At 42.5% G+C, this 12,537-nt stretch overlaps 1 protein-coding gene across 2 annotated transcripts; it reads right to left on the bottom strand.

The window, feature by feature from the left end:
• Positions 1-427: 427 nt before the first annotated feature.
• LOC117003096 (adhesion G-protein coupled receptor G2-like) lies at positions 428-10,730 on the bottom strand. Of its 2 annotated transcripts, XM_033072735.1 has the most exons (5): positions 9,652-10,730; positions 6,735-7,003; positions 4,894-4,995; positions 2,059-3,121; positions 428-664 (listed from the first exon to the last, which is right to left on the bottom strand). In XM_033072735.1, the coding sequence occupies exons 1-4, from the start codon at positions 9,675-9,677 to the stop codon at positions 3,117-3,119; spliced, it is 402 nt and encodes a 133-aa protein (XP_032928626.1). In that variant the 5' UTR covers positions 9,678-10,730; the 3' UTR covers positions 428-664; positions 2,059-3,116. The 2 variants fall into 2 exon arrangements, with proteins under 2 accessions (XP_032928626.1, XP_032928625.1); XM_033072734.1 differs by lacking the exons at positions 428-664; positions 2,059-3,121 and having other exon boundaries at positions 4,819-4,995.
• Positions 10,731-12,537: the final 1,807 nt, after the last annotated feature.

The raw sequence follows: 12,537 nt of genomic DNA on the forward strand, positions 1-12,537 counted from the left end.
TGAGAACAGTCAGGGTAAACACTGATACTCCAACTGATGTTAACTGGATAAAAGACAGCAGCTTGCACCCAATTCTTCCGAATAGCCAGGTATCCACAATGTAACGCGTTGCATCTACAGGCACACACGTTAACAAAAGCAGCAGGTCTCCGAATGCCAGGCTGGTGATGAAGATGTTGGGAACTGTCTGCATTGATTTAATCTTGAAAAAAACTTTGATGAGTATTGCATTTCCAAGGAGACCCACTGAAATGATCACAGCATATGTAACATAAATTGTGCACAATATTTCTAATCCGGGAAAGGAGTCTTCCGTCCATTTTCCATTCATGGTTTCATTGTCAGAGCTTGATTTCAGTTCTGTACCATGCACAGATGTACACAAAGTCTGATTAGCTGATTGCAAGTATAATTGAGACATATCTTTATCTGTTTCTTCTCCCCAGGGTGGACTTCAACTGATAAAAAAAGTGTTTAATATTTAGCTTATAGCGTATCAGCAGGGTCAATGGAAAGATACAGATTTGTGTCTGAAATTCAGGTTCCTGTTGCACATAAACTACTTTCACCCCCTTCTGGATCTCAAAATATGCGTAGGAGAAATGCATATAGATCTTGCTCTGAACTGGGGAGGAGGAGAATTTTTTTATTGGCTTTTCAGCTACTGGAACAGAGAGGGAGGAGGAAAAGAGAAATAGAGTTCCTTTAAAGACATTAGCTGAAATGAGGTGAGTTTTTTCACTGAGATGTCTGGCAAGTAAATGTCATATTGTATCAAAACCATAACATTAGGGATTATATGGTAAGCAAACCTTTCTTACTGTTGTTCAAAATTTTTAAATGAAAATAAAATGAAAACCTGAAATAGTTTTCTCAATAGTACTGGTAAGTAGAGAATACATTAAATAAAATTCTTCAGCATACATTAGTGGCAGATAAAATATATCACAATATAGTTAGTATTTTCTGTAAAAAGCTATAGAGACAGACTGTGATCTGATTAGCCTTTCTGTCATAGAAATGCAGTGACCGTCCAAAAGGCAATATAAAACCAAAATTTTTGGCCACAGTCCTGGCAACACTTATGTTTTTTTTCCCTTGAAACAGCCCCAGGGACATCAGAACCACAACTTGAGCTAAAGTATGCACAAGTGTATGGGTAGTTGCTGGATAGATGCCTGTTATCTTGCAATAGCCCACGTATGTATTGGCTTTGAATGGTACAACAGATGATTCAAATCTTCTAAGAGGAAAATTGCTTTTCCTGATGCTTTCTCAATCAGACATGTTAGTAGTAGTATGGGTTTTCTTGTCTTTAGACAAGTCAACAGTCAAATATCATTATGTGTTCCAGTCATCTTACTTTGATAACTCCTGATTAACTCTGTAAACTAAGATACGAGAAATGTGGTGCACTAATTTCTAAATAGTGGGAGTAAGGAATGGGGAAAAGGGATCGAAGGACTGAAACCTTATGCCTTGAAAATTAAGATCTGCTACTGGAGTATTTTTCCTTCGGACTGTTTTTGAGCTGTGACATTGGAGCAGATAAGGCACCCTGCTCAAATCACAAAAGCAGCCTTATAGATGAGTCCCTTTAACTGCGCATGTGCAGATATACAAAATCAAGCTTGTCTCATTTGCCAAAAAAAGACTTCTCAAAGTACTGTGCATGAAAAACCTAATTTTTCCTCCCCCAGTCCCGATCCTTTCAAATATCACCATGCTGTACATATCAGGTGGTGAAAAACCAGGTGGTAGATTGTACATCAAACAGAAACTCTCTGCTGTGGGAGAAGGAGTCACTGATGGAAAGAGGATTCATGGGTTAAAAATTCCAAGTATGCTTTTTGAAAGTGCTTTTAGAAGAGAGGCTTTTATCATCAACCAGAATATGTCCTTTCATGCAGGCACAGTATGTAGGTTGCTCACAGATTTAGGTACCTCTGAGGAGCCTGATTATGTTGTCCACCCACACTGGCATAGTACCATGCATTATATTTAATACAGAGTTCAGTAACTGTAACAGATTGTGACAGCTTAATGTCAGATACTTACATGAAATGTTTCACTTTGCTGTATGGGAGATTCAGGGTGTCTCCAAACATTGCAAACTAATTGCACTCCACCAAGTGTTGAGTACTCAAGGGTGGCATCTGAATGATGCATCAGGCGTTTAGCTGAAATTGGAATTGAACTGAAAGAAGCTCATTGCTTCTTGAATTGCACTAGAGGTTGGTCGATGCACCAAAGCTTGGCCAACAGCAGAGATCCCAACCAACTCTTACAGTCCCCGGGCTTCCAGAGCCGTCTGAGAGATTCGGGCTCGCAACGTGAGCTCTGAGGCTCAGCAGTTTTGTCACTTGAGCATTTGCTGCGCTGGGATGGAGGACCTGATCCGTTATCCCTCTGTGTAACTCATAGTCCACAGGACTGGATTCTTGAGCTGTGAGTTGTTCCCAGCAGTTGGTTTGGGGGATGATTCAGATATGAAGAGAAAGCAGACAGACTTCCCAACCAATTTTAAAGCCTCTTGATGACATCAACATGTGTCACAGATGCAAGCAACTCCAGAAAGTGGCAAAAGCTTAAAATTCTCTTTACTCCTGGTACTTCATGTGCTTTTCATCCCAAACTGGAGCTGAGTTCGTGTATCTGGACCTGAAGGCCCATTCTGATGCTTCACGTTTTACAACACTCTCACTATCTGGAAATACAGACTCATTTTCCCTGCTCTCTCTCTCTAACAGGGCACAGTACATATGCCTAATCCTGCTCAGAGCAGCATGAAATTCTGCTTGGTTTTCTTTTTCCACCAAGATACTGCTTTTTTTGCATCCTTTCTGCCTCCCTGGGGGAATGTGGCAGAAGGAAGTTTCATCATGTCTCAATTCTTTCTTCAGACTTTATATTACTGGAGGTTTTAGGTAGTTGCCCAGCTTCTCTCTTTATGGAGCCCAAGATATTGTCTTAGTGGATCAATAGTAGGTGATAAACACTATTTTCAAGGAGCACACAAAATAGCATTGTCTAGACCCAGTGAAAATTGGAAGGACAGACAGCAAACCGCATCTACAATTTGTTTATGATAGCAGAATTTTACCTATTTCTGCAAATCAAGCTGAAAAGGAAGAGAATAGCATTGTTATTCCAAACTGCAAACTACTCTAAGGCATTATTTTAGACTTTTGCCTCCTGTTGTGAAAAGCAATTTAAGTAATTCTGGCTATTTTTTCAGCTTCCAGCTTCACAGAAAATAAATGCTCCTTTTGAACTCTGTGCTGGGGAAAAAAAAAAAAGAAAAATAAAAAAGAGTAAAATCCTCATGAGTATATAATTTAGCTCTATTTTTAATGTAAATTTTCTGTTTCAATGCAGTGTGACTACTGATTTAAATCATTGACATGTGCTGCGTAGTGTCACCCACTCAGAAAAATCTTTCAGAACCGTTTGTTCTGCATGAAGCCAAAATATGAAGAAAACAGCCAAAATCTTAACTCACTCATTAAAGATTTTTTTTCCCCCAAACAATAATTATTTTGTATTGCTTCATTTTGGTATTAAAAGGTGCATTGGTCACACTGCATTCATCATTATTTATACAAATATGTCAGAATGCTTTGTAGCTAAAGTGCTAGGAGCACAACAGTGATACTGCAGCTATATTAGCCAGGCTGGTGCTTTTAGGATAATTTTAACTCACTTTTTTTTCAGTTGTTACTGGTATGATTTCTGAATAGAACTGTTTAGTAGCCTTAATTCTTCTTTTATGTCTTAAACTCATTTTAGACCCTTTGATTATCTCTCCTAGCAGTTTCACCATCTGTTTATTGCTGACGTATCCTTGACTCTCCACTGAGTGAACTGACGTTTATGTTTGTTGAGCATTAACAGTGGAGAGATTCTGAACATCTTGTCTATCCTAGCTCTGAATTGGGTAGACTGTGCTGTGGCATCTTCTCTTAAGAAAGACTTTTCTTAGGTTAGAATGTCTCCTATAGATGAGCCTGGTTGCAGTCCATGCGGTGCAAAGAAGGACTTCCTGCTGGGACATCGCAGGCATATTCCTCCTACTCATCCTAGGATGGAGAAAACTCATTCAAGTCTAGCAGTCTGACCAGACCAATGTAAGTCTTTCAGCAAATCCCACTAGCCTTCCTTTTAGGTCATGGTTTTCTGACATGATGGAAAGCTTTTTGCTCCTACATCAAAAAGTCCTGACCCAGAGTCCTTTAACAACTCCAACTTACAACCCAGACTTTGCATTTGTAAGTAGGACTTCTGAAATGTGGGAACATCTCTATCCTGTATTATGATTTTTTTACCATTGCTGAGTCTTCTGAGTCACTGGAGGCAAAACAACTACTGAGCTATGAAAATGGAAAATGATTTTTTGCCTCTTGTCTTCTTGCTGGGCGCCTCAGAAAATCCATCTATTTTCTGTAGCTACCGCTCAGACAGCCAAAAACAGCAAGACATTGCCCTTCACCTTCCCAGGCTGAGCTAAATCCAGCTCCTGCACATAAAAAAAAAAAGCATCTAATATGCCCAGTATTCTGCATATATTTCAGAATCTCAGCTTTATGAAGACTGGAAAGCCACCAAACACATGGCTTACATAGGAGAATACTGAATGGCACGTGAGAACATAATTAAGAGACCGAAATTGGTTTTGGAAATCTGCAGTTTTTACTGCATGCTGCCAGCCTGTCATCATATCACACAAGCAGTTAATGCAACCAGATAAAGACCTATTAAAAAACAATTATCCAATGCAATGCAGAAGGGCTTTTTGAGAGGAGCCTTATTTCTTAATACTGAACAAATGCTTAACGCTGGCAGCAGCAGCAGATGAAGATTTGAGCTAACCGAACAAATCCCTTCAGTGCTTACCAGAATACCTACTCAGATGAAGTCTTCCCCAGCCGAAGTGTACGCGGCACCGCTTCATTACTTCATCCTTCATTAGGCAGTGAAACACAAACATAAAGAACCCTAAAGAAGAAAGGATAGATTCATGGGTTTTCATGTCTGTTCTCCAACGTGCTGCCCCTTTTCTAAATTTTTGTCATGCCACTGATACCAGTGTGGGCAAAGCGTCCCTGGCCCAGCATCAGGATCTTTAATGTCTCTTCCAACCCAAGCCACACTATGATTTTATAATCAGGTTGGCCCAGTGTTGCACTGACTTCTTTGTGCATATGAAAGGGTGATAGGAAGAGTTTTCTGCAGATTTGATTTAAGAGTAATCCACAAGTCAATGTGGATTCTATCAGCCATTTTTATGTCCAGATGAAAAGGATCATGCCAGCTCCTGACAAGGCATATTTATTGGGACCTGTGTTTCCAAGGCATAAATTAATGTCTTTAATAGTCTACCTGTCACAGCAATATTATCTAAGCAACACTGTCATGCCACTTCAATGGAACTTTTCTTTATAAACAGCTATAGCCTGTCATACAAAAGCTGTATCAGTTCTCCTATTCCCCCATGCCTGAGTGTCATGATATTACAGATTGATGTTTATTTCACATCTCTAAACCCTTGTGTTTATAGCACTACTCCATTCAGAAATTACCTTCCAAGGAAAGTAAAAGAAAAATAAATAGCTGGATTCAAAAGAAAAAATTGAGAATCTGGAAAGATGACAGAATCTCTCATACGTAATTACAGCAGATGTGCGCATCTTCAGATCAAACTCTAGCCCCAAAGCTTCTTCTGAAGCAAGTGTAATTAAATGTGTAGCATAGCAGGTTTAATCTCCTAATTTATGCAAATTAGAAATGAGTAGGCATAAAAATATCTGTGTTTGCAAAATGTTTGTGAGTCTTCAAACATCTCCAGAAGGGATCCAATCTGGTAAAATACAGCCAAAGGCTGAGTGTCGAAGGATAAGCAGACCACAGCACTTAGTTTTAAGAGCCCATGGAGACACATGTTTGTCAGGCAGTGCTTTATCACTCTTCCCTTCCACACATTTCCCCGATATTTTTCAGTTCCAGCTTTTCTGAAGAGAACAGCTACTGCCAACGGCACCATTAAGGATGGCTACCCCTGAGAACAATTGTTTGGGACATCAGATCTGAGGATAGGGATGATAATGTGCTGCACAATATTCAAGAGCAAAACGAGCCTCTTAAGAACAGCATCAAATGGTGACCCAAATAATACAGCCCAAATTCTGCTGTAGGTCAGTGCCTCTGGCAACACCTTTGTCTAACAGGTGAACCAGAATGTGGGTTCTTTTTGGTATGTTTCATCTAAACAAGCCTCTTACACTTTTCAGGGGAAGTCCTCGGGAGAGGAACGCAAGCCAAATCCACTCTGTGCATGGGAATCAGGAAGAGAATGCCAGAAATGGACATAAGGCCTAGAGAAAGAGTTAAAATCACCACTGAGCATCCCCACAAAGGGGTGAAGGCTGCGGGCAGCATTACTGCCACAGTCACACCCACTCATGTGAAGTACCGTGATAAAGCATCCAGTAAAGAGAAGAAAGGTAAGAAAGCAGTGCCTTACACCCTCTTTCAGTTGCAAATGACTGTGCAAGGACCGACAAGCGCTCTCTGATAATGTCTCCCGGGACAGAAGAAATTTAAGCTGAACGGTCTGGGGGAAGAGCCCAAGGTGCGCATCGCATTTTTGCCGGCTCAGCGTCTTCCCTTCTGTAAATATGCCCCAATCTTAGAGAAGCTCACAAGCACAGAAGCGGAGAGGAAATCAGTCTACTTACCCCAGTCAGCAATGCCGCATTTTAGGATGTACTTTGGGACACAAACATTGAAAACTTTGACAAGAGCCAAATAAAAGTGAACAGACTCCAGGCACATCCACATGAATAATGCAAGAAGGAGATAGCGGAGGAGCGTGGCTACAGTGATGCGGAGGCCTGGCTGGTTGAATGCGGTCAGCCAGGAATCGGTGAGGATGACAATGTTCAACATCAGCAGAGCAGCACAAAAGTTGAGCAGGATCTTTGAGGGGTTGTCTGTCCTCACCTTCCTGAAAAGAAAGGGAAAGTTCACAAGGTTATCACTGCATCATCCAATTTACAGCCTATACCCAGGAATATTCCAGATCCCTGACATAGTATCTAACCCATGTCCAGGGGTAAATTTTTGAAATGACAAATTTTTACTCTTAAAGACATTTTACTGTGAGAGTGATGAGGCCCTGGCACAGGTTGCCCAAAGAAGCTGTGGCTGCCCCATCCCTGGAAGTGTTCAAGGCCAGGTTGGACACTGGGGTTTGGAGCAATGTGGTCTGGTGGAAAGTGTCCTTGCCAAAGGCAGGGTTTGGAACTAAAGGACCTTTAAGTAACCCCTTCCAATCCAATGCATTCAATGATTTTATGAAATTTAGGAACATAAAAATTGCTGAACAGTTCAGATAGGTGCTTGTCTTGAACTATAAGTATTCAAATCTACCTAATTTCACAATGGTAAGACATCAAAATAAAGCCATATTTACACTGCCATCTCTCAGTCTTCCCTTTTATGCATCACAGCATCAACTATTAGCAAACATTCTGATAATTGCTGCAAATGTCTTATTGCCAAAATATGAAAATCAGTGTAAGAGAAAGGATCAGACTTACTCAAGGGTTAGGTATGTCATGGGTGTTATTCCCCCCACCCCAAAAAAAAAAAAAAAAAGAAAGAAGCACCACATCCTGCATAGTTTATCAGACTCAATATACAATAATTCGTGACATCTATTTATGTCTGAGCCAAGTGCTGCATTACAAGATACACAGTTGCTTGCCAAGACAGACTTTGAAAATTCCTTCCCAGACTTTGACATTGTGAAGTTACTGTTCTGATTCCTGTTGCTTTTGGAGATTTTCCATTAATATATTTGCATGTTTCTTATTGCATAGTCCCACAGAATATCCAAACTAGTAAATGGTAAATTAACCAGCAGTATTTGAAGTGTCCAGCAATGAGTTGCAAAGCTAGAAAAGCTGTTCTTCAGAAACCACAAATTGAACATGGACTCCAGGATCTCACCAAAATTACTCCACTGAAGCTCACTTTGTTTCACTGGCAGCTGCCATGCTTGGAAACCGCACAAACCCTCTAAATGTTTTGGAACTTGCCCTGTCCGGAAAGCACCACTGCAAAATCAGACAGGAGGTTGGACCCTGCTTCTCCACAGCTGCTGCCAGGAGGAACACCGAGAGAATTTTGTGGTCCCATGGATGATGCTGTTGAAGACCAGTAGCTGCGGTCATTACCAAAGTGACAGGGAGAGGTGCGATCTGAAAACCAGACTGAATTCTTCTTGCTTGAATGAAAACTTGAGCAAGTGTCTGAAATCTGAACCATCTCAATTCCTTTCTGTAAAGGTACGATTTTACTCTCGGGAGGGCTTTTGCCTCTGGAGCTGGGTCACGCTAACCTCTAGGGAAAGCATCCCAAGGCAGAGGTGGGGCCTCACCCCATCCTGTGGGCTGCATCCTACTGGGAATAGACAATTCAATGTGTTCAGTTTCTTTAGAACTCGCCTGTCTCTTTGCCTTTGTTGCAGCCTATTCTCAGGCAGTCATCCCAGCTTTTGACATTTTGCTTTTAGAGGCAGTTTTCTCTGTATTGCAGAGAAATAAGAAGCGATAGATAATGACATCTCCCATATTTATACTAAACTGCACTCTCTGATGGTGCATAGATAAAAATTTCAAAAAGATTTAATGTCATTAGTTGTCACTGGCAGTTAATGAATTTAACACGGCACTTCCAACACAGTAAACTACACGTGAAGGTCAACTAAGTTACATCTACAAAGTACAAATTACATCTGTAAAACAAAATTGCTTTGAAGCAAGTGACATTTAAAGGACTTTTGATTATTATAACTGGGTTTTTTTGTTACTGCCAATTTTGGCAACACTGCAGATATCTAAGAACTTGTATAGACATGAATCTCCCATCTCTTCTCCAGAACTAGAGGGATGACTTTGTTTAGTGCCACGGGACTTTCTTGGAGATGATTCATGGAGTACTCACCAGCCAGATTCCAAGATGGGTAAGGTGGTTACAAAAACAGATTGTATAATTCATATCTGTATATTCCATTTCACACCCCAATGTATTCCAACCACCCAGTCCATCTGTGTAATAGAAAAAAAAAAGGATTTTTAAGCAGAGTTAGTCATCCTCCATCATTTATAGCTCTGCAGCACGCAGGGTGTGTGAACATGAGCTCAAGTTAGTACAGATTACAGGGTCATTTAGCAGCGTACAAGTGAGACTTCACACTGAAACACATCTTCTGTAGTTGTCCAAGAACCTCAAAATTTGGATGAAAGCTTTTGGTGGAACAAAGCAATATTTAAAGTCATTTACTTACCTGCACACATAGAAAGAAGGAAAGAAGATTATCAATTTAGTGCTGGGTTAGATTGCGCTGGAGGATGTGGATACAGAAGAAAAGAAACAGGCACGGGGCAGAGGATTTGTTTAGGCGGAGAGCAGCACCGAAACAGCCACATCTTCCCTGGTAAGACTGAATGTTATGACCCTATTTATGTGGCGTACATCACATACTCGGAAGCTAAGCTTCTGTTTTAAAAGAAACAAATAATTTATACTCCTACTAATTGCAGAGGAAACCTCTTCCACATGCTCTGAGTAAACCCAATTCACAGTTACCTCTCTCTGGTGACCGTTTGAGCCATTCTAAAGACCTGACCCCAGCAAAACCGATACTGTATTCCCTGAAGTCACGGTAGCAGTTCGTGTGACATTTCACCGCATTTCTGCCTTTTTCTTAGGCAAAGTCTTCTTGTTCATGTAGATGCAGCACTGCACAATGCCACACCCATATCCCTGGGGATTACACTGAGTACCGAGGCGTTGACATCAACACAAAGCAGCAGCACAAGCTCGAGTTTCAAGGTGTCATGTCAAGCAGCCAAAGCTTCTGCGATGCTGGGAACAGAGCCAGCTCGGCAATTAACACTTACTGTTTCCCAGAGTCCCAAAAGACGCAGTGCACTGCTGCATCGGCCTGGAAACAGAAAAAAAGGAGGCTGTGACATTTATTCAGGACATCGTCACTCCGTCTGCACTTGCAGATGGTGTATCTCACCTCTAATTGGGGTGTATAACCACGGCACTCGGATTCGATTTCCCCTGCAGTGCTTGGCAGCGAAGCTCACTCTTGTCCGGGATTATTTGTGTGTGGCGCTGCCGGGAGTCTGTCAGCTGTGCCCTGTCAGCTCAAGCCCCCGGGCTGGGAAGTTTTGGGAATCGAATGTATGGAATTACACAAATCACAGCAATCAGGCTGTCATCACCCAGAGGGACAATCCAAGGTCTAAACAATTCCTCCACAATCCAGTCTGGGGGAAAACACCCAGTGCCTGCCAGGAGCTCTGACTCTGCTGTCCTACCAGCTCCTGAGAGGTGTCAGGGCCACGCCATGAGGGCTTTGAAATCCAGGCAAATCCCAATGTAAGAGCCTAAAGTGCGGGACTCCAGACCGGCCCTTAAAAATGATGTTTATCATATTCAAACGATGCGGCAATTCACGGGTCGTGGGTGACAAGAGCCCAGCCCACAGCCTTTTCAGCCACCGCGGTGGGTTCGCCTGAAAGCTTCTCCTATTTTTGGTTACAATGCATTATATACTTTTCATTGTAGATCATCTTAATACATGAAAACAATTAATACTTTTACTATTACCTATGGCCTATCACAACTACTAACATTACCATATTCATGCTACTATTTTCCAATCACAAAAGGTTACCGTGTTACAGTTTAAGCTAGAAGTTGTTTTTTCAATTTTCTTGCAGTGGAAAATTCTGAGATCTTTTCTCTACTTGCAACATGGCATTTTTGTTTGTCTGTGAAAATCCTTTTGCTTGGTAAAAACATCTTTTTTTTGAGGTGGATTTATCCTCCGCTTGGAGTCATAAAAGCCCCTTCCAACTCACTTGCTCTTTGCCTTCTGAGCTACTCAGTAAGACCGGCTCAGCAATTTCTTCCTCTATGTCAAAAGTTGCTATCATTCCTATTCCTTCTTCAGAGACTACATGCAAAGACCTTTCTGTTATACACACATATCTGTGAGACTTTCCTGTCAAATCCTTAGCCTTCTCTATACCTCAAATCCTACACAACGGGGAAAACGTCCACCTTCTAAAGTAGGCGTTATCAACAGCCTAGGCAGCATTAATCGATGTTCTTATCACTTTGGTAACTACATTCCTCCTGGCACACACATGCAAAGGAAGGAATTTAAGATCTTAACTCGAGGCTCGTAAAAGAAAGAGCAAAGCAAGAAAGCTCTTCCACCCTGTGTCCTTCCTGCTCAGCTCCAGCTGGGGTCTTTGGTCAGCCTCCAAGAGAGATGAAAAACATTTTAGCCACATGCAAATACATCAGCTCCTTTTCCTAAAAATATCTGCTCCAAGAAATTATTTCCCTTGCTGTGGCTGCGTCCATATGTATGTTCTGTACATGTCGGAGGGGAGGCGATTGTCAGAAACACTTGTTCAAACAAAGGAATTAAAATAAGCTTTCTTCTGAAACAATGACTGTTTCTACATGAAGCACGGTTACGCAGAGTCCAGATCAAACTCCCCAAACCTGCCAGCACTGTGTCACAGGCAGCACAATCCAAAGGGCTCGCTCCCCGCAGCGTCTGCAGAAATAAATGCATACAACTTGCTAAATGCTGCTTCAAGAGGAGAGGTGTCAGCACAAAGCACCGGGAAGCCAAGGTTTGTCCAGACCTCAGCCAGCACTCCCAGCGCAGCCGGGATGTCAGCGCGCAAGGTTTGCGCTCTGCCAGAGCTGCACAGCACAGCCTCAGCAAGAGCATAGCCCCACACCTCCTGCCTCCCCAAACCTACAGCACACACAGCTCCCAGCAAAGCCCAGGCATTACTGATCCCAAACTCCTCTGCCCTTGTTGGGGGTTGGGTTGCCCTCTTCCTTTCTCTGTGGAATTTTCCCCATTGTAATGTTAAGAAACTTGTTAGCTACACCCTAGGACGATGCTTCATGACAAAAGCCGTAGGAGGGGTAGGCAGGACGCCTGAGGACCGGGGGCGGGCTGAAGGAAGGGAGAGTTAATTGTCCTCTGACGGACACGCTCTTTCGCTCCACCGTGCTCGTCCAAGAAAGACGTGCGGGGAGGCTGCGACCTGCCACCCCCTGCTATTCCCAAAGCGGGGAGCCACGTTCGCCGCCGCACGGCTGCTTTTTCCTCGATCCAGCCTGTCACCTCCCGATACCCCGCCGAGCCACACTCCACAGGTGAGCCGGGGATCCTCTTCTATCCCTTCCCGCCCTCCCGCCTGTATTTATCAGATGAAAGTGATGTTCCTAAATTTCTCCGGAAGTTCTGATTAAATTATTACTCATTTTCTGGCAGAAAGCATTCTCATTTTGCCTTTCCCACGTTGTTTCCTGGTGCTGCTCTGGTTTTGGGGGCTGGGGGTTTTGTTCCCCTATCTCGCAGTGGAATTTCTTCCCATTATCATGCTAAGCTCGCTCGTCGGGCTGCACCCAGCTTGTAATGGACAA

Source organism: Catharus ustulatus, chromosome 14 (genome assembly GCF_009819885.2).
Source record: "Catharus ustulatus isolate bCatUst1 chromosome 14, bCatUst1.pri.v2, whole genome shotgun sequence".
Lineage (NCBI taxonomy): Eukaryota > Metazoa > Chordata > Aves > Passeriformes > Turdidae > Catharus > Catharus ustulatus.